We start from the raw sequence: 23,128 nt of genomic DNA on the forward strand, positions 1-23,128 counted from the left end.
CTCGGCACACGTGGGCCAGAGCGACGAAAGAGAGCAGGGAAGATAGTTTTACAGAGTCCAAATCTTCCACCCACCTGGCAGGCCTGCGCTCATAAACAGGACAGTTACACAAACCTGGTCTCAGACTGTAGTTTTGACGAGACGCAAGTCAGGAGACAGGAGGCTGGCCTACAAAAAAGGGGCTGAAACACACACACAGGCACAATTACTATCAAACATACTTTGCCAACAGAGACTACATAGACAGGAGAGTGGGACACTGCTGTGCCCAGGGAGCAGGGATTTACTACAGGAAGTGAAGAAGAGAGTAACCTGGATGGACAACCTCTGCAGTCTCAGTGGCCTGGACCCTCTCTGGGTGAGTCTCAGATGAACGATGCATGTCAGTGTAGAGAAATAAACTCACTTAAATAGCCGATTAAAACAGATATTAAGGTTGCTTAAAAAGAACTGCATGCTTGTAAAGAACACAAAATGTCATCAGTCATCAGTTTCTGTTATTTAGGGCCCTTTATTCTTGGAAGTGATCATTGTTTTTAACACTATAACAGACATTTGGGGTGAGTCATGAATTTTTCTCCCAATGATTCATTGACTGAGATTGAAAGCAGGACAGAATGCAACACTTAAAGCTTCAGTAATATAGTTATTCTGTCTCACTCATAACCTGTGTTAAATGTGTGAACTGTTTAAAAAATGCTTTTCACATGCTTTAAATTTCTTAGTGTGTTTACATTCAAACAGCTGATATCAGCAAGAGTGAAGTGCATGGATGTAACTGTACTTTCACCTACATTTTTAACGATTACAGATGTGCAATGTTGAAATTCGGGTTAATAAATAAAAGATTAATGAAAATCAGATGTAATGACTTTGGTGTGTGTGACAGAGCCAAGACGTCATCGAGAGAATTTTGCCTCAGGGCCTGTGATGAGGGGGTCTATAAGGTCTTCTATGATAAACACTAATAATTAAGCAATATTTACCATTGCACAATGATGGTGGACCAGATGATGTACATTCAATAATTAACTGACCGCATAGATGATTTTAAAATGCTGCCAAGCTAACAGGGAGCAGTATCAGAAAGTTGTCAAAATGTACAAACAAAGCATTCTTGCAGTAATGTTGACAGAGCAATCTTTAACGCTATCAGGCTTTATGTACGTTTTTAAATATATTAACATGCAAACATTATTAATACATTATTAGTCCACCGTTCTTTAAAAGTCACTACAGGGAAGTTTGACCATTGTTGAATCAACAAGTTTAGTTTACTGAAAGACTGTATATATACTGTGCCAAGGCGGTTCACTCATATTACTATGAATGGTAACAAATAAACATCAGTTTGTGAGATTTTATAATAATTTCCCCATTCAAGTAGATAAGAGTTGCAAATATAGTCACACCTGCATCACTTCCTGAGACTTTTGGTTTAATACAGTGTTTCTTTAGTTCTATTGTTTAATTATTTTATTTTCTGTTTTACTGTTGTTAGAGTATAATTTTGTGCAATCCTGTTTAACCCAATGGAATGTTAATTCAGAACGTCATATAACCTAGAAAAAGTGTTTCTAAACATTACAAAAACATTTTGAATACTCTAAGAACTACGTTTTCATAACGTAATGGACATTACAGGAAAGCGTGTGGAATGAGATGAAGAGGTCAACGTCTACTGAAGAATGTTTGACAGCATCGCTCTTTGACTTGCATTCTTTGAACATTTATTAAGGGCCATTTCCTAAAGAAAAGACTGGAGATTTGTGAACTACAAGCCACCCTTACAAATTTCCTCTACATGAATCCAAACATCACTGTTTTTAAAAGTTAGCCTATTTGTGCTGACCGGCAGTCTGTACTCCTACACTTGCAGGAAGGGTACACACACCACTCTGAATCACTTCCTGAGACTGTGGTTTCATTGGGTTCAGACCAGTGCAAACATAGTCTTAAAGGATACAGGATGGGTAGAAGATGGTGTCCACTGAGCTCCCTGTGGAAAACTGTGACTGCCACATGAATGAGAATCTCTTTCCCTTCCTAGGCCCAGACCACAGTACACCCCCTCATAGATGAGGACATATCCTGGCCACAAACAACAATGTAATGAATCGAGTGTCTCATATCTTGAACCTGCAGCATGTGTTTGGATTGCACTTGCAGGGTTCTAGATACTGGTCTAAAAAACAGAATCTAGCAAACAGATCACCCAAATGAAAATTACTCTCCAGTTCTTCCGTGGAACACAAAAGATGAATTTGTGAAGAGACTGAAGCAATTAAGCTCTAAAATGACAAAAAAAAAAAAAAAAAACTCTAATAGAATCGGGTCATCCAGTTCACAAATCTAGTATGAATCTGATCTGAAGCCTTCAATAACTCAACAATATGGTTGCAACAGTGAACAGATCACTGCAGGGAAAGATTATAAGTCAATAACAAGTAAAATATTGGTCTATTCCTAACAAAAAAAGTTATTGCATGACCTCAGAAGATATATGGATGACTTTTATGATGCTGTTATGATGCTTTTGCATCCTTTTTGAAGTGTAAAATCTTCAATCAGTCAAAAATCTCTTATTTGAGTAAACTAATTCGTTAAATTAAAATTGTTATGTAATCTCAATGTAAACATTTTCTTAGAGGAAACTTAGCTAATTATAACTGGCTAACACAGAAAATGTTAACTTGCAAGCATGGTATAGCACTTGCTGAACGCGTACAGCAATATAAAACATTTAACATACTTGCTCTCAAGCCAAGCCGAATGCACCATTTGTCACCATGATGGTAATGCTCCAAAAACCCATATTAACAGAAACTCCTCTAAATTAGCATAACAATCACTATCACATTATCACAAAACATTAATCTTGCACAAAAAACATTATATAACACTTAATTTTAGCATTTACTCTCCCTTTCGAGTGCCATGGGCAAAGCATGCTGGTAAACAAATATCGTTTAGAGTTAAACTTAACTTCATCTAAATTAAACGAAAGAGTTCATTGAACTCAAAGCAATGAAACAGTTCAGTTTACTTAAAATATATCAGTTCTGTGAACTCGAAATAAAAAGAAAGTGGCAAATACTCATAAAAGTTCATTTGACTTTGTCCTGCTCAAACCAATCAAGTTGAGTGTTAGGGTTCACAGTGTGGAAAAATGGGGTTTACATAAGGCTGAGTAAATATGTTAGTTTTTGAGTAAAACAATGCACTGGAGAAAAATAAGACCTATAGGACAGATATCTGTTGAACTTCTCCATCAGGCAACTGTATGTACATGAGCAAACAAGCTTAAACAGAGCTGTGCCTGGTGCTCATGGCCCTTCTCATGGTGTATATGGGGTTTACATTGTGGCTTGCCAAAGGTGCACTTCTTTTATACTGCCATACCACAAGACTCCTTCCAACCAGCATGCAGTATTTATCAGAGCTGTGCCATTGCCGAAATAACCACAGCCAAACAAGTTCTCGTTAGTCCAGAGAAAGTTTGAAAGAGAAAAACGTAACATAACAGCTCTACAGCTGCGTTTGGACATCAGCCTATTTTCCAACATAGAAAAGCCAGAAATAACTCAAGAGATACAGTGTGAATTACTGATGTCTGAATAGAACAAGCCTGTGAAATTCAGCTTGAGAGAGAAGTCTTGGCAATGGTTTCAAACCGAGTTTGTCCAACTTTGATGTATTTAAAATGCACACATCAGCATTTTTGTCACGTATCAAAGCCTGTTTGCTTTCAACTGTGAAATACATTTACTTTAAATATACAGTTAAAAGAAAACCACACTCACTTCAGACTCAGAACCAATGTGTTCTGCTGCTAGCAATGCTTCTGAGTGGAAACAATATCTGTCTACAACAGTGACATTTTGAAATCAATTCGTTTCTTTGTGGAAATTGTGGTTTTTCTACAATCAGAAGAGAATCAGAAAAAAATCTATTTAATTCCTAGGGCTAAAACAAAGAAATGCACCTTTAATATTTGAACGACATGTCGCATCACTGCCTCAATAAGGATCAGTGCACTTTTGTGGAGATAAAGATGTTTTTTTCCTGGCATTACTTGAAATAACAAGCAAGACAAATCCACATATACTCATAAACCCACTTGGCAAACGAAGTGATATTTAAAAGCACAGAAAAACAGTGAAGATTTACTACAGGAGCTTTACCTTTCACCTCTCTGCAATTTCACACAATTTGTCTCTTGCAAACACCACAGCACTGCAAGACAACTAACATAAATCACAAATACACAGAGCCATTTGGACTGAACAAACACTGGGGAACATCTATGAAAATTCAGCAAAATTAAGAATTATGTTTTGTTTACCGAGTAACTATTTGTGCAGAGAGTGAACAAAATCTAATAAGTTGTAAACTGTGCCTAAGTAGTTGTTAATAATTACAGAATACTGTAACTCCTGAAGTTAACAAGGACTAATGGTTTAACATTGCATTTTCAGGACTGGAACGTCACATGGTACACACCACATCCAGACCTCACCAAGTGTTTCCAGCACACAGTACTGGTGTGGTTCCCCTGTTTCTATCTCTGGGTTTGTGCCCCTTTCTACTGCTTGTACCTCAAATTCTACGACAATGGATGCATATCTATATCCAGCCTCTGCTGTGCCAAGACGGTGAGTCATCTACACTCAAAAAATGATTTTTTGATGCTGTTCACTTTATTTAAACAATTTATTTTGATTCAACACCATTGTATCAGGTTTCTGGTTTAAATGTGATTGATTCATGTTAAATTGACTTGAAATGATTACTCTTTGACTTAACTTGATGTTTTCATATTGGAATAATATTGGAATGTTTCAATCGAGTAAACCCAACCAGGACTCAATCAAACAGGATTTTCACTTCCCATCATGCTTTGCAAAAGGGCTGAAGTAGAAGTGTAAATGTTGAAATAAAGTGTTATTTTAAGCAGTTTTTAGGAAGATGAGAAAATGGAAAGATTTTTTAATGTTTACTGTTCTGTTGTGTTGGTATTTAAAAGTTTCTGTTAATTAATAGTTTTAGGGTTACCATTGTGGTGAATTGTTGCACTTGTGCTTGGGTTGAGGACCTGCTAACAAACTTTCAAATTACTTCAATAAGAAATTAATCACCTTGGTAGTGCTCTGAGTTGCATTTCCCAAAAGCATTGTAAGCCAATGTTGATTGTAAAACCATTGCCACCAATGGACTTATGATCAATTTAGGCTTTACAATGTTTTTGGTTAAGGCAGTTTAGGATGAATCCAGTATCACATTTAGATTTCTAACACCAAACATCACAAAAGTTATATAAATCACAAAACTAAACAAGAAGAATTTATTGTAAAAATCATTGTATATGAAAACAATTTATTATTTATTTATTTATTGCTTTTTATTTATTTTCTAAAACATTGCAAATTAGTTGGGCTGACACTATTAAATTAAGCTGTGCCCAACCATAGTAAATAAGATGAATCAACCTTAATAAATTAAGTTGACCCAACGTAAGTACATTAAATTGGAATACCAGAATTGCATAATGCTGAAATAAAGCAACTTAATCATGTGGAAAACCTTTCCATGATTTTTTTATGTTTGTTCAAAGAGTTATTTTTTTGAGTATAGACTTGACTAAATTCTAGTGAACACATCTCTGTGCCCCTGATTTTAATATAGCATCAGTCACCTGAAAAACTCACAGATTATTGTTATGTGCATGGAAATGTAGAAATACGTGACACAATTAAAGAGCATCTAAAAGTCAGAAAAATACGGGAAGAAAACAGATCAAATCAAATCATATAATGTCATACGTTTTGACCCAGTTGAAAAGTATCAATTCGAAAAGAGCACACACTATTGTTCAAAAGATCAGGGTCAGTAAGATCTCTTCCTTTCTTTTTTTAAATAAATTAATACTTTTATTCAGCAAGGACCCATTAAATTGATCAAAAGTGAAAGTAAAGACATTTATAATGTTCTTTTGAACTTTCTATTCATCAAAAAATCCTGAAAGTATCAGTTTCCACATAAATATTAAACTGTTTTCAACATTGATAATAATAACAAATGTTTCTTGAGCATCAAATCATCATATTAGAATGATTTCTGAATGATCATGTGACACTGAAGACTGGAGTAATGATCTTGAAAATGACATGAAATTATATTTTAAAATATTTTAATTAAAATAAAATTATATTTTAATTATATATTAAAATATATTCAAGTAGAAAACTTGATTTTAATTGTAAAAATATTTCACAATATATTTTTACTGTATTTATTATAAAATAAATGCAGATGAGCAGGAGAGACTTTCAAAAACATAAAAGAAATCGTCCCTAAACCTTTCATCAGTAGTTTAAGTAAATCATTTTGGGGGGCATGACACCACAACGTTGCAGTTAATGTTTACATGTCTGTGTGTATCTCTTGCAGGGTTTGGGTCTCTGTCTGGCTTCATTCGGTTTCCTAGAGATGGTCTATCTGCTGGTGGAAAGGAGGAGAGACATAGAGCGTCACATGGTCTTTCTCCTGAGCCCTATAATTCGCAGCCTTACCATGGTAAATCACAATATTACTATTCTCCTAAACCTCCCCTTTCCATTAATGACTGTTGCAAAACACCATGTTGATTTCAGAAATATAAGGGCCCAAATTTATGTTCTGAACTCTATATATTTGTTCAGTGGAACTCTTTTAGAGGATAGTTAAGATTTATGATCTGTTATATTTAAGCTTGAATGAACAAATCTCTTTGTGGTCAGACGTCTGGCAGAAGTTTCCTGAAGGGATCAGGATAAATAAGCTTCTTTTACTTCTGGTCACAGCAGACAGCAATGTCAACAGTGGTTGTAGTAAACGACTTTTTTTTTTTTTTTAGATCTGTCCTGACGCAGTAGTAAACATTCACAGTAGTCTATGCTTATCTGTACAGAATCAATACAACATTTTTCAAAAAAATAAATAAATCCATGTCTAAGCTGTCTAATGGTATTCAGTCCTCTTCTTCTAGTGTGTTTTGGATTTCTCTATTGACCTCAACTAGCACACTGACTGAAATAAACTGTCCACAGATACTGGCAGTGTTGCTGATCCACTTGGAAAGGCTGAGGGGCTTTCGGTCCTCCATCTTTCTCTTCCTGTTTTGGACGCTGACTGTGGTCTGCTCACTGGTGCCTCTTAGAGCCAACATACAAGCCATCATAGACGAGGTTTGTATATCCCTATTATATCAAACTACTGTATTAAATAAAAAAAAAAAACAGTTTTCATATCTAGTTGATGAAGAATTGAAAATAAACTTACCGGACTTCACCCAATATGTACAGAGGGACTCAAAAGTCTGATAGTACGCTGAAAATCTTGAACTTGAAATCTAATTTAAACTCCAGAAAGTTTTATGATTCTGCTCTATTTTTAGGAGTTACAATTACTGCCAAAGTAATTGTAATAATAATAATAATAATAATAATAAAACAGATGAAATTGAAAAAATGCACAAAAAAAAGCCCCTATTACTAAAGGGTTGCTAATATAACAGCCATTAATGGTGCTTTGAGAAATGAGTAAATTTGACTTATTGCCTTCATCTGTGAATTCCTGGCAAAACAAAATGTCTAGGATTTATTGTTCTCCCTTTACATATGCATAACACTGGTCCTCGTATGGTTTTCCTACTGAATATTACTTAATCTCACGCTCTAAATTTATCTGTGTTGTGTCTGTGAGGCTAACACAGCAGTGTGTAAACAGAGTGCTTACAGATGGTGCTCTTCTCAGGCCTGTCGGTTTTCCCTTTCCACTTCCCTCAATGCCCTCTGTGTCCAAAGCTGAGGCAGTGCTGAGAGCAGTCACAATCACCGCTGGTGCTTTTCCAGACAGATAGGAGAAGCCGCATACGTCTGCGGATGCCGTTACTGTCTCCCTCAGTCTGTGTCTCGCCTGCTGTGATGCTCCCACTCCATAATTATTTTACTGTCTCTATATCACAGACACAATAATAAACATCTTGACACTGGAATGGAAATGTATATGTAGCTGACTTGCAGAGATAGTATATTGAGTGTGGAATGTATAATCTTTAGGGCTATGTGCATATTTTGTTTTATATTTATATTATCTGGCTACCAGCAGGGCTGTCCCAAGCATGGGGCGGGGCCCATTGTGAGGTAGTGGAAGTGGGGGCGCTTGCTCTGATAACGTACCTCGGGGGAGGGGTTGCCCCTCGATCGGTTCGCTGCAGGGCCCCCTCAAGTGCTGTCCCCCCTAAAGACAGCCCAATCTACCAGAACTGATGAATAGTTATGACAGTGTGACAACAAAACATATGCCACTTTACAACAGTCTGATGGACCAAAACAGCAAGATATTAAATGTAATAAATATACTTTTTAAATTATTATTATATATAGATTACTTGTTTAAAATTACACCTTGCAATAAGGTTCAATGCACTGATTTTCATTATTATTACCAAAAGTAGCTTGCCACGTACAAGAAGCGATACAGAAATATGCCCGCATACAATAACATTGAACACCTCAAACTTTTACAGATAATTAAGTCGTGTACAATCTAAATATAACTTTCATATTTAGACAAGACTAAAATTAGTAGACATTACTGACTTAATTTTCATGCCATCAGTCTAATACTCCAAACACTAACGCTCTGGGAATTATTTTACTCTCAGTTCTTCACTCATTTTAGTCATGCCTAATTAAAGGTGCTAAAGAGAATGTTTTGTTTTATACATTTTTGCAATATTACTTGAAACTGTCTTTACTAACTGATAAAAGACTATTTATTAGGTGCACTGACAGGAATAATATTAATATACATCATCTGTGCACGAGGTAGGGCCTTAAAAACATCAGCCAATCATTTACGTGATCATCGTGTAAATGATTGGTCCTCTGGCTTGTCAATCACTGCCATGACGTTCCTTGTGAGAGACGAGCGCGGCTGTGCGCTCCAGTAACTTTCCACACTCCACAGGCGCCGCATGCAATGTTTTTGTCCGGAGACAGGAGTAACAACTGCAGATTATGAGTTACCTGCGGTGAGTCCCACATAATGAATCCACTAACACGACACAGCGAATGCCGGTGGTAAACACTCATGTTCCAATTCCAAAGATTTGGGAGGCGTTCCTTCGAAGGAGGGGGGTTGTTCTTACGCATGCGCTCATTTCAAAAACTCAGTAACAGTCTTTGGTTTCTCAGTCGACGAAAAGATCCTCTTTAGCACCTTTAACTGAGGTAACTGTTCTGGGTAGCGTTTCCCAAAGGCATCATAAGCCTAAGTTGATCGTATCTCCATTGGTGGCAATGGCTCTATGATCAACTTAGGCTTACGATGCTTTTGGGATACGCAGCCTAGATCAGTATGTTTCATGAATGAATCATTCATTGCAATTAGTGAACTGATTCAACAAGTTCATCGAAAAGAACCGGTTCATGAATTGGACATTTGAAGAAATCAAGAACGACATTTTAATGAAATGTAGCAGAGTATAAAGTAAGATATTATGCTTTTGGAATGTATTGTAGTAAAAGTTTCCCAAAATGAAAATACTGGCTTTTGAAAATAGACACTTGAAAAAAATGTAGGCTACTTAAGTACAGTAAGGAAGTAAAAATACTGTAAGGAAGTGGGGAAAAAAACAAAACAATAAAGCCGCATACAGCTCAGTGATGAAAGCCCATACGTTTACATAGGAACTGAAGCTTGGTTTGTGGTGAGATCTGTTGTGCCCTAAATGAGCCCTCAGCCAGTGGGCAGCAGGTCCAACAGCTACAGCAGAACAACGGGTGCTTGGTCCTCTCATACCACACTGTGGGAGGATATGTTCCCAAACCAATCTGAGTTTCTTCAAACTGTTTAAGCACACGGTGTGGCAGGCAAATAATCACAATATCCTCCATTGTGGTGTCCAGAGTTTGGACTGTAACCATTTGAGTAAATGAAACTTGTGTTTACATATTCTTAAAGAGGCCTGCGCTTGCACTTTCTCTTGTAGCTTGGCCATTTATCACCATTTCTGTCCGATGTCCATGGGAATGGATACCTTCTGTGGCCCCCGTAAAACTTTCAGCAGCAGATCCAGGCCTCTGGCACGGCTGCTGATTTGAACCTAAAGCCTGGGCGTTTGTCAGCATATTTTCTCTCTAACAAATCTTAAACCTTCTTTAATGCACTACACAAATAGATCAAGTGCTTTGTCCTAAACAACAAATGCGAAAAATGGAATACAAAAATACACTGTGTGTGTATATTTGTATTTATATAATTTGCCATGTTTCATTGTGTTATCACACAAACACAAAAAAACAATTGACTTCTAGCACAACTAAGAAATATGCCTACAAAATCTTTAACAAGTTAATATTTGAATAAAAGATGTAAATTTTCCTAGGGTGGACATATATGACAAAAGCATGGATGCCAGGAGAAAACTGATAAGATGGGTTCGTGGGTCAGTTGTTGCAATTGAATACTCAATGAATTACTATACCAACAACTTTTCTACTCTTAGAAGTTGTGAATGAAGAGTTTGTTGGCATAAAGATGTGTCTGTGGTCTGTATTTTTTATACCATGATTTAGAAGTGCTCATAAATAGATTTGTTGTGTCATTAATCCTAGTTTGATGGAACATTTAGGTCATTATAATAAGCTGAGGTCTTCAAAAGGAAGGGAGGGGAACAGCCGGCAACATCCCCAAAAGAACACTCCCCACATCAGCCACCAGTCCCGCCTCCGCACACTGTGGTGAGACAAAGTGGGCGGCTGATCTCAGATCTGCCCTGGTGCTAGGGCAGGCAGAAGAGAAATATGGATATGGTCCCATAGGAAACATGCAGGTTATGTGGTGAATGACTCCTTAAGAAATCCCTGGCAAATTACGTGCCTGGTTGGTCATCTCCACAGACAGGGAGAATGAAAACATGCAGCGTTATTTAACAATTCATCTGTATAATTCAGTTTGTGCTAAGAAAACAAGTTCAGTTATTGTTCAGTACTGCAGGTGCGGGTCTACAGGGGATCTACCGATTGTTGTTTGATCTCATTTTTATGAAGAAATGAAAACATGCATTTAAAACAAGGATACCAAAAAAAAAATTGATTATGAAATTGAACTGAATATAACCTTTGACTGTGAAATGTTAAAGATAACAATATCAAAGATTAAGTTGATTGTAATAGTTGGATATAAGAAGTGAAAGACACCCTAAGAGGGAAAATCCCAGTTGAAAGTAGAGGGATACAGAAAAAGGGTTTGTTAAATTCTAGCTAGTTAATTCTATGTTATATACTATTTTATGTAACATCACAAAAAAAAAAATTCTTTAAAATGAGTGTACCGACTGTATTGTTCTCCACACTGTTGTCTACAGTCTACTGATATCCAGTCATGTGTGTTACAGGATTTCTCTGCAGATGCAATGAGATTCGTGGCATTTTTCACATTCTTCTCTCTCCAATTGGCTCAGCTCATCCTCAGCTGTTTTGCTGATAAACGCCCAGCTACTTTTAAACCTGTATATGTAAAGGTAGAGTGTTATCAATGTTACGATTTTTTTTTTATTTTTTTTTTTTTACATGTGCAAAAACTAAGATTTGGAAAATGGTCAGAAAATAATACCTGGAAGTTTTTTGTTTTTTCCACTAGAATCCATGTCCAGTTGAGGATGCTTCTTTCCTTTCAAAAATACTTTTCTGGTGGTATGGCAGGTAGAGTCATCTTTTTGTCTCTCATTTCATGAACTTCTGAGATTCTTGTGAAGGTCCAGAGAATAAAATCCCACTGAGAAATAGAGAAAACACATATTTGTGCTCCACAGATTGGTGGTAAAGGGCTACCGCTCACCTTTAAAAGCTGAAGACCTCTGGTCTCTACGAGAAGAGGATACATCTGAAAGAATCATCTGTGATCTAGAGAAAGAGTGGGCCAAGCAATGCGCCAAACTGCAACAGTAAGACACCTGCTATTTCCTTAACTGCATGTTTTCCATCCTGAGATGAAGACTGTTGTGCACACATATGAGATTTAGTCAGCAAAATATGTGACATCCATAATTTGTCTGCTCAGAACTACTGGTTTATTTGTATTATTAGTTAACAAAGTGCACATTTTTTACTTTTACTACAACTGTTGTGTTCTCTACTTCAAACACAGGCAAGAGAGCTCTCTGAACGAAGCACAAGGTCTTGGTTATAAGCTGAGTGAGCAGACGCAGCTGCTCAGAAAACTCCATAAAGAACAAAGCTCAGGCTTCTGCCTGCTCCGTACACTAACCAAAAACTTTGGCCCCTACTTCCTGACTGGGACTCTCTGTCTGGTCATTCAAGATGCTTTCATGTTCTCCATACCACAAGTGTTAAGGTGAGAGAGGCAGTAGTTCTGTCATGGCATGCACGGTGATACTGTATTTTTTTCTAAAAAATGCTGGGTTAAAAACAACCAAAGTTGGGTTGAAAGTTGACAAACCCAGCGATTGGTTTGTTTTAACCCATCGTGCTGGGCAGTTTTATTTAACCCAACTATCGTTTAAAAATTACTATATGGCTGGCTTAAAATAAATAGTTTGGAAATTAAAAATCAGACACATAATTACTAGAGGCAACACAATAATCAAAAGGTGAACATTTATTAAGAAGCAATTTATTATTCATTAAACTTATTAAAAAAAATTTATTTTCCAAAATACTTTGGGTTCATTTTAAGCAAGCAATTACAGTAATTTTTTAAACAATAGTTGAGTTAAATAAAACTATGCAGCAGGTTAGGCAAACATTTAACCCAATAACTGGGTTAAGACAACCCAATTGCTGGGTTTGTCCATTTTCATTCCAACTTGGGTTGTTTTTAACCCAGCATTTTTAGATTGTAGTACAAGACATACATTTTTGGGGATCTGTAAGATTTTTTTTAATGTTTTTGAAAGTGTTTTCTGCTCACCAATGCTGCATTTATTTGATCAAAAATACAGTAAAACAGCAATATTGTAAAATATTATTACAATTTCAAATAATTGTTATTTATTATAATTATATTTTAAATTGTAATTTATTCCTGTGATCAAAGCTGAATTTTCAGCATCATTACTCCAGTCTTCAGTGTCACATGATCCTTCAGAAATCATTCTAATATGATGATTTGCTGCTCAAGAAACATTTATTATCTATCAATGTTGAAAGTAGTTAGCTTAATATTCTTGTGGAAACCATTTTTACAGGATTCCTTGATGGATAGAAAGTTCAAAAGAAAATAATTTATTTGAAATAGATTAAAAGGGACAGTAAAGACATTTTATGTTACAAAAATGCTATTTAACGCATCTTTGCTGAATAAAGGTGTTCATTTATTTAAAAAAAAAAATCTTACATTTTTTTTTGTGGTAGTGTATTTAGAATGTTGACTGCTTTACTACAAAACTTTACTGCAGCTCTAAAGTCAAATGTCATCAAATATCTTTTTAAAAATATTTTTAATTACTAATCATGTAAAACCAAAACATCTGCAGTATGTAAGGGGCAGTTTTTTATTTTTAGATAACACGTGCCAATATATAAATGTAGAGCAAGACCTTTGGCACATAATTGTAAAGTGTTTTGCAACAATAACAAATATTTGTAAGGGGAACCCTGACTGTCAATGAACTTATTGCCCTTTCTCAGTATTGAGTGTGAACTCAATACTGAGTTCACACTCATCACCCCACCCCCACCCCCCACATCCTGCTGTGGTACAGCCACACACTGTTAATTTTGTCTCAAGCACCATGACGCTTAGGAGAGTCTGCTCTCTGCAGCATCATATTGTTTGTGGCTGAGCCATAGTTCTGAAAAGGCAAAGAAACTGCAGTTAGAGCATCACATTAAGCCACTTTGTCTGGCATATGACTAGCCAAGAGCACTGTGGTGGGTTCACTGCTGCAGAACCACAGGAACTGTGGCCTCACTACCATTAAAACACCCAATATTACAGTGATTGTGCACTTTGATGCATGTACCTGGGATTATTGTATAGGCTCATATTTTTTGTCATAAATTAGGCTCAACCCCTCTTTTGGTTTGACTTGTGCTTGCTGTAGATAAACCCTGCGTCTCAATCAGCTCCCTAGCTCGTGAATCAGTTTATAGAGAAAATGAACATGGCCGACTACAGAACTAGGGACCTGATTGAGACATACCCAAAGAAAAAAATAAAACGATAATCAACTCGTATATAAGTGTTGTGCTACTGTCTGGGTTTCAGTAAATCATGACAATGTCTGTTTCTTGTTTTTCAGCTTACTGCTCGGCTTTGTGAGGGATGAAGATGCCCCCTTGTGGAAGGGTTACCTCTTTGCCTTTTTGATGTTCCTGTTGTCTTGTCTGCAGTCCCTGTTCAACCATCAGTACATGTATACCTGCTTCACGGTGGGCATGAGGGTTAAAACTGCAGTTATGGGCCTAGTGTACAGGAAGGTAGGTTTTTGAACTGTTTCCTAACAAATGCAAAGATGCATATAATGGTTCTCACATTCATTCTGGTCTCCACAGTCTCTGGTCATCAACAGCGCGGCCCGCAGAACATGTACAGTCGGAGAGATAGTTAACTTGGTTTCGGCAGACACCCAGAAACTCATGGATTTCGTGGTGTACTTTAATGCAGTGTGGGTGGCCCCGATTGAAATCGCCTTATGTCTTTTCTTCCTCTGGCAGGTGAGAACAAATGCTTCTACTGTAGAAATAAAGATGGACAGAATTTTCGTTCATGTTTATTCCTCTTCTAAAATATGTTGGACTGTTACACTGTCAGAAAAAACACCTAAAAAGACAACTTTGTACCTTATCTAACCCCAAAAGGTGCTTGTTAGCACCTAATAGTGGTAATATGTAAGCTACTACTAATGTTTTGGGGATAAACAAGGTACAAAGATGTAAAATTCATTAATTTCAATGTCTCATCCCTGTACAGCGTCTTGGCCCATCTGCCTTGGCTGGCATCGCCACTGTGATTCTCATCTTCCCTTTGAATGGGTTCATTGCCAAAATGAGAAGCAAGCTCCAGGTATCATCCATTTTGTTCAATGGAGTCAAATAGTATATTTCCATGATAGTATTCGTGCTGTGGCGACTGAAGTCGTGTAATCCTAGGAACTTCATGTCTACAGATCATTTAAAAACTGAGCATGAGGATAGTCTGTGTAGTTCTGTCCATAAAAACACAGGATTTTGCTTTGTTGTATAACTGAAATGTCTTTTGTTTGCTTTGACTGAAACATCCAAAGAATTGAAACTTGCCCATATTGGTTTCTTTCTGGTCTTGTAAACTTTTCTTGCATGATTCTCAATTCACGTTTTATAACATGTTTTCTGCTCTCAGGAGGTCCAGATGAAGTACATGGATGGCCGCATTAAGCTTATGAATGAGATCTTGAGCGGAATAAAGATCCTGAAGTTTTATGCCTGGGAGAATGCTTTCAGAGAACGTGTTCTTGGCTACAGGGAAAAAGAGTTGAATGCTCTGAAGAAGTCACAGATACTTTACTCCATATCCATCGCCTCCTTCAACTCCTCCACTTTCTTGGTACATTTCATAATTCTTGGATGATTTCATCATCTCAACATATTAATATTGTCCAAACAACTGAAAAATGTGAATTTTGTTCACCTCTTTGCCTTCAGATTGCCTTTGCCATGTTTGGGGTGTATGTGTTGATAGATGACAAGCATGTTCTGGATGCTCAGAAGGTCTTTGTGTCCATGGCTCTCATCAACATTCTCAAAGCTCCACTCAGTCAACTGCCCTTTGCTATGAGCACTACCATGCAGGTGAGCGGCAGTACTGTAATTCAAACATTTGAACACTTATGCATTAAGAAATTTTAAGATATCTTTGTTTCTTCTCGTTTCTAAGGCTGTGGTTTCTCTCAAACGTCTCGGAAAGTTTCTCTGTCAAGACGAGCTGAAACCAGATAGCGTGGAGAGAGCTCCGTACAATCCTGGTGAGTGCATTAGCTTGTCATTGTTTTCAGACTTTACTGAAGCTTATAAAATGCTTTTGATATAAAACATTTTATAAGCCTCAGATGACCAACATTGTTATACATGTTGAGCACAATAAAGAGATTTTTCCCTATCAATGTGACGGTGGAATCCTAATGCAGGAAGCCATAACAAAACCCAACGTCCAAAAAACAAAAATAATTACTGTTCTGTACTGATCTGCCAAAAAGGCCCACCTTGAAGAATATTTTTGCAGTTCTCCTACAAGACATGCCCATTTGTGCAGGCTGTCAGATGCATTAATTTAAATGCTGTGATTCAGCAAACACTACAAGGAAATTGTGCGGCTATGAGGTGGGTGTTGGTAGTGGCTTTAAATGCGAATGATGACTTCATGCAGTGGTTACTGGAAGGGGATTTTCAGCTTTGGAGCTGTAATTATATTTCTATAACTTTTTCCACATTTTTATGTGTTAAAGACCTATTTTAAAATTTACTTTTTTAAAAATACAACATTTTTGCTTTTATATCAAAGGTCAAAGAGAAGTTGTTGTGAGAATGCTTTGGTCTTTCTCTCTACTTCATTCGAATATTGGAGAAAGGACAATAATATCTCATGGATGATGGTTAAAAAAAAATAATGTAAATGTATTGAGCAAAATAATTATCACCCTGTTCCCTCATTAACTTGTGGTATAGTTTTGTGAGCCTCAAATGCAATGAACACCTAAAAGAACAGTTCACCAAAAAATGAAATTTTGGTCAAAATGTACTCATCTTCAAATATAGTTTCAAATCTGTATGACTTGCTTTCTTCCATAACCAAAAGCAAATATTCTGAATAATGTGCTATCTGCTATTTACAATTAAGCTAAAGCTTTTAAAGCTTCAAAAAAGGATGCCTTAACATCATAAAGCAGGTCCATATGAACCATGTGCTATATACTAGGTCATACGATAGCTTTTTGTAAATAAATAAGTAGCCCAATTTATGTTGTTATTCATGGATAATAACCAGTGAGCTGTTAACTTCTGTAACAAAGTCATTTAATCAGTGAGCTGAACTTGAGAACAAAATCAGTCTGACTTATGATAAAAATTCAGATTCAGTTCATTTCTGAAACAGGTTAGCCAATTCTTTGAAAACACCAGACATTTAAAATACTTGTCAATGAACTGGACATTTCTATTTCTCTCATGAACAAAACATGGAAAGATCTTTTTGAATTTTCATGTTTTTTTCAGTGAAAATAATTTTAGTTTATGTCTCTTTCACAAAGATATTATGTCTTCAAAATATTTAAAATATACTGTGATTGTATGTACCACTTTTATGGTATTTTTATGGTATCTTTGTGTTTTGAAGCTTGCAACTGCACTGGAAAGAGCATGGGAAAATCTTCAAAATGTATTTAAATATTCTGCAGAGTAGGGAAAGTCATACAGGTTTGGAACAACATGAGCTCACCTCTTCATTTCCTTCTTTTGTCAGATGTTGATAGTGTTGTTATTGACGATGGCACTTTCAGCTGGTCTAAAGATAGCACACCATGTCTCAGGAGGTAGGTGCCTTTGAATATATATTTGTAGATCCACCAATTCTAAGCATATGAAGACAATAATCTGGCAACAATTAATTCATGCAGGATCAATGTCAAAGTGCAACGCGGTTCACTGGTGGCTGTGGTAGGTCATGTGGGCAGTGGAAAATCCTCTCTTCTGTCTGCGATGTTGGGAGAGATGGAAAAGAAAAGTGGCCACGTCATAGTTACAGTAAATCATTCAGAAACATTATTAAAAATATATTGGTATCATTCACATATTCCACATATAATTTTGCTAGCACTTTCTTTCAGGGTTCTGTGGCTTACGTGCCTCAGCAAGCATGGATCCAGAATGCCACTCTTAAAGACAACATTTTGTTTGGACGCGAGAAGAAAGGCAGCTGGTACCAGAAAGTGGTGGAGGCCTGTGCTCTCCTACCAGACCTGGAGATCCTACCTGGAGGAGACTTGACAGAGATTGGAGAGAAGGTAAACACAGTTTGAGAATGATTGTTACACCATGCCTGAACCAGACATGATAGAATAAAGTGAAAAGCTATAAAAATCAAATTATTTTAAATTTCAAATATGCAGGGTTATCAGTGGAGTGAAACTCCCACTACATTTTTACAATGTTCACAGGGGCTGAATCTGTCAGGAGGACAGAAACAGAGAGTGAGTCTGGCACGTGCAGTCTACAAGAAGGCTGATATCTATCTGTTTGATGATCCATTGTCAGCTGTGGATGCACATGTGGGGCAGCACATCTTCGAAAAGGTCATTGGACCTAATGGAGTTCTTAAAAATAAGGTAAAACTTAAAAAAATATAAGTGAGATAAACAAAATATGTGACCCTAAAATCTAATATGTGAGATGAAAAAGGATAGTGAATCACAATTTGAATTTAAATGCTAGAATTAAAATAAACTGAAATTCAAAATGCAAAGTGTAATTTTAAACGGATGGATGGATGGATGGATGGATGGATGGATGGATGGATGGATGGATGGATGGATGGATGGATGGATGGATGGATGGATGGATGGATGGATGGATGGATGGATGGATGGATGGATGGATGGATGGATGGATGGATGGATGGATGGATGGATGGATGGATGGATGGATGGATGGATGGATGGATGGATGGATGGATGGATGGATGGATGGATGGATGGATGGATGGATGGATGGATGGATGGATGGATGGATGGTAACTGCAGTTTAGCAAACTTCTCTTCCTGTCAACGCTTGCTAAAACAGACACGTGTTTTGGTGACCCACGGGTTGAGCTTCCTGCCCCAGGTGGACCTGATCCTGGTGATGGAGGATGGAGAAATCACAGAGATGGGCTCTTATGCAGAGCTTTTGAGCAGGCAAAACGCCTTTGCCAATTTTGTTAAAGCCTTTTCTGTTAGCGAACGCAAGGAAAGTACCACCCACAGAGGTAAGATAAAAAAGATTGAGTGCCCAGCTTAACAAATGACTTAACTACAACACTATTTTTATGTTAACAGTTAAAAATGCAGATTCACCTTGTTTTAGGGACCAGGAAATCAGTCTCTCGTCTCAGCATGACAGACTTCTCAATTGACCTCTCTCAGGAGCAACTCATCAGGTAACAAAGTCTTGAAAATGCAAATGCAACAGTTGTTCAAGAATACATATTCACCTTTCTGTCATTTTTTTTAATGAAGTGGAGACATGGGAAGTGCCACGATACAAACCATGGAGGCTATATCTGACAAGGAACAGGAGCAGGACCAGGAGGAAATTGGGAGACTGACCCAGGCTGACAAAGCCCATACAGGCAGAGTACGTGATAGAGCCACATTCACAGACATTGCAAACAATGGGTAAACGCATCAAAATATACCTTCACATGCAACTCAATACCAAAAGCCAAACAACTGGATTGAAAGGTCAATTTTAAAGTTCAGCTACAGGTTAACGACAAGTGTTTCATATTCTCTTGAGTCACCACAGAGATCTAACTTTAACCCCTGATTACAGGCCTTTGAGTTTCATTGTTCTGAACACCATAATATAGCCTGAAACTGCACTATATCATCTAGAGAAATGTTCCTCACACATTCTTCTTCATAATGGGTCACATAGGTGAAACTGGAGCTGTATGTGGAGTACTTCAGGACCATTGGCCTGGCCCTCATCATCCCCATCATCTTCCTCTATGCGTTCCAGCAGGCTGCCTCACTGGCCTACAACTACTGGCTAAGCCTTTGGGCAGATGAGCCAGTTGTAAATGGAACTCAGGTCAACACAGATCTGAAGCTTGGTGTTTTTGGAGCTCTCGGCTTTGCACAAGGTTAAATATCCCTTATATTTCTCAACCAGCATTGAGTATCCTTGGGCTTTGTATTGTTCTTGATCATTAACTGCGATGTCATATTGCAGGAACTGCAATTTTTGGGACTACTGTGGCTATTTCACTTGGAGGAATAATTGCATCCCGGCATCTTCATTTGGACCTTCTCAACAATGTACTACACTCTCACATGTCATTCTTTGAGAGTACACCCAGTGGTAATCTTCTCAATCGTTTCTCGAAAGAGATAGATGCCATTGACTGCATGATCCCTGATGGTCTAAAGATGATGCTGGGCTATGTGTTCAAACTTCTGGAGGTTTGCATTATCGTGCTGATGGCAACTCCTTTTGCAGCAGTGATCATACTGCCTCTGACTCTCCTCTATGCCTTTATCCAGGTATGCTACTATAGATCGCTTAGCAGGCAAGAGTATTATAACAATTATAATATCTGACATCTATTCTCCTGTGTTTTCAGAGTTTCTATGTGGCCACGTCCTGCCAGTTGCGTAGACTAGAGTCTGTGAGTCGTTCACCCATCTATACTCATTTCAACGAGACAGTTCAAGGAGCCAGCGTGATCCGGGCCTTTGGTGAACAGCCTAGGTTCATCCTCGTGGCTAACAGCCGAGTGGACCACAATCAAACGTCCTATTTCCCAAGATTTGTGGCCACCAGGTCAGATTCAGTCTTATTCATTTTTTTGTTACTGGTCATGTCATTTAGTCTAACTCTGTACAATATCTTTAATGTTATTCCAAAAGGTGGTTGGCAGTAAATCTAGAGTTTCTGGGTAACTTGCTGGTCCTTGCTGCAGCTATTCTCTCTGTTATGGGAAGGGCAACTTTAAGCCCTGGAATTGTGGGGCTAGCTGTGTCCCACTCTCTACAGGTAGGGATCTCATTAAGAAAGTCAAAAAGCCACACATGTTATTTTCAAGAAGTTCTCAAGAAAAATAACATTTCAGGTAACTGGGATCCTGAGCTGGATTGTGCGGGCATGGACTGATGTAGAAAACAACATTGTGTCTGTTGAGCGAGTGAAGGAATATGCCGAAACAACAAAGGAGGTAATGTTGGTTTGAACCCTTTGTTTTCCCCATAAATTCCTTTATGGAAAGTGACAAAAGTATATTTTTACAATCATTCATGAGGTCACTAATTCTGTCTTGGTTTGTCGCAGGCACCATGGACATTCGAGGACAGTCGACTCCCATCACACTGGCCCAGGTCAGGATCCATTGGATTCCAGGAATATGGACTTCAGTACCGCAGGGGTCTTGACTGGGCCTTGAAAGAAATTTCTCTCAGTATTAATGAGAGAGAAAAAGTAAATATAACATCTGGTGGAAATGGAACACATTTTGTGTCTTTATTTTTTATTATGTACTAAGCCGTTCATCTAATCCACTCAGGTTGGAATTGTGGGAAGAACAGGGGCTGGAAAATCATCTCTAGCTCTCGGAATCTTCAGAATCCTTGAAGCAGCAAAAGGAAAGATCTCCATAGATGGGATAAACATTGCAGATATTGGGCTGCATGAACTGAGGTCTCGTATCACCATCATCCCACAGGTACACCTGAAAATATATTTAAAAAATATTTAATAGCATTGACACAAACTTTCAAAAAAGATTCAATGATTGACTGCTTTAATTACAACCTCACATTTTGCCCAAGGATCCAGTGCTGTTCTCAGGTTCCTTGCGTATGAATCTGGATCCCTTCGATGGCTACACTGATGAGGAGGTGTGGAGAGCTCTGGAACTCGCACATCTCAAGAACTTTGTGTCTGGCCTGCCTGACAAACTCAACCATGAGTGTTCAGAGGGTGGAGAGAATCTCAGGTACAAACTCTTGACAAGATTCCTCCCTCTTCTTGGCAATGTGCTCTAATACCTGATCTGATTGTTTCTGACTGGATATTCTGGGCTTCAGTTTGGGTCAGCGGCAGCTGGTTTGCCTGGCTCGAGCTCTCCTCAGGAAAACCAAGATTCTGGTTTTGGATGAAGCCACTGCAGCTGTGGATCTGGAGACGGACAATCTGATACAGTCCACTATCCGAACTCAGTTTGAGGACTGCACCGTCCTGACCATCGCACATCGCCTCAACACCATCATGGACTACACAAGGTGCAAAAAAGTACACATGTGTATTTTGAAGAAGAATATTATTATGATTTCTGACAATGTTCTAACTCAGTCCTATTCAACTGTTCCCAACAGGGTAATTGTGATGGACAGAGGGCACATCACAGAGATGGACTCTCCATCCAATCTGATCTCTCAGCATGGTCAGTTCTATCGAATGTGCCAGGAGGCTGGGCTAGTGTGATCCTACAGGAGAACCACCTGTGACTGGATCAATTCTTCACTCATGAGAGACTATGAAAAGAATGGTGCGGAACATCTCACCAATACACCTTCTGAGACTACCTTTTCATGACAGTATTTACCAAAGGGCATGTCTTGCCTTCTCAATCAAGAGAAGCACAAAGCTCAGCATGAAGAGATTTTGCCTGTGATAGCTGCTCTACAAGAGCAGGTGTCCACATTTTCTCCAGTATTACAGAAGCGTTGTGCTTCCGCATTCTCCTGCTGATTCTTTAACTGACGTCTGAGATGCGAAAGGAACAGACTGATTTTCTCATGTCGTCAACAATCTCATCTCAGAATATGAAGACTTGAGGAACATTTACTTACTGCAGAGGTCCTTCAGTAGGTCAAAATAATACAAAATGGTCAGACAGTGTGCATAGTCATGTTCATCTCTCATTGCTGTCAAAGTGAAGTTTTGTGGAAGTTTGTATTCTTATAGATTCTGACAAGACACAGCTGTAGAACTATTTCTACTTGACAATTAACAATTCTACTTGAAGAGTTTATTAATCATCATGTCAGCACATTAAACCCTAAATTAATTCCCATTAAGGTGAAAAATGCATCTATTTTAAGCTATTTATGATGTGAGAAATATCCTTTCATGTTAAAAACAATGCAACACCCATCCTTATACAGAATTTGTCTGTTTTAATACTAGTACTTTTCCCATACTCTAAAACTTTAAATCAGTATTTATGTGTTTTGTACTGTATGATAACTGTATTTTTTATATATTTATAACATTTCCATGCACACTTAATGTGTGACTATCAGACTTGAAAGTGCTTTTTATTCTCTGGACAGCTTCAGTAAAATAAATGTTGGCAGTATTGATTCAAATAATTGTTTTCTTTCTCTCTC

General features: G+C 37.8%; 1 protein-coding gene across 1 annotated transcript; it reads left to right on the forward strand.

The window, feature by feature from the left end:
* The first annotated feature begins 241 nt into the window (after positions 1-241).
* abcc6b.2 (ATP-binding cassette, sub-family C (CFTR/MRP), member 6b, tandem duplicate 2) lies at positions 242-23,114 on the forward strand. Its single transcript, XM_067382188.1, has 31 exons — positions 242-358; positions 4,479-4,655; positions 6,451-6,576; positions 7,089-7,226; positions 11,444-11,569; positions 11,689-11,750; positions 11,861-11,992; positions 12,196-12,402; positions 14,312-14,489; positions 14,565-14,726; positions 14,983-15,075; positions 15,391-15,594; positions 15,693-15,839; positions 15,925-16,012; positions 17,506-17,575; positions 17,660-17,786; positions 17,870-18,046; positions 18,200-18,367; positions 18,822-19,005; positions 19,104-19,176; positions 19,256-19,373; positions 19,677-19,884; positions 19,974-20,284; positions 20,365-20,564; positions 20,651-20,777; positions 20,854-20,955; positions 21,069-21,215; positions 21,301-21,459; positions 21,566-21,732; positions 21,824-22,018; positions 22,112-23,114. The coding sequence occupies exons 1-31, from the start codon at positions 317-319 to the stop codon at positions 22,218-22,220; spliced, it is 4,524 nt and encodes a 1,507-aa protein (XP_067238289.1). The 5' UTR covers positions 242-316; the 3' UTR covers positions 22,221-23,114.
* The last annotated feature ends 14 nt before the right edge of the window (positions 23,115-23,128 follow it).

This window comes from Chanodichthys erythropterus, chromosome 3, assembly GCF_024489055.1.
Source record: "Chanodichthys erythropterus isolate Z2021 chromosome 3, ASM2448905v1, whole genome shotgun sequence".
NCBI lineage: Eukaryota > Metazoa > Chordata > Actinopteri > Cypriniformes > Xenocyprididae > Chanodichthys > Chanodichthys erythropterus.

What these genes read in the sequence shown, in the direction of transcription:
- abcc6b.2 (XM_067382188.1), top strand. Translation starts at nt 317, where the DNA reads ATGGACAACCTCTGCAGTCTCAGTGGCCTGGACCCTCTCTGG. An exon ending in TGGGCCTAGTGTACAGGAAG is followed by an intron (nt 14,490 to 14,564) that starts GTAGGTTTTTGA and finishes TGGTCTCCACAG; the next exon opens with TCTCTGGTCATCAACAGCGC. An exon ending in GGAAAGTACCACCCACAGAG is followed by an intron (nt 19,006 to 19,103) that starts GTAAGATAAAAA and finishes ACCTTGTTTTAG; the next exon opens with GGACCAGGAAATCAGTCTCT.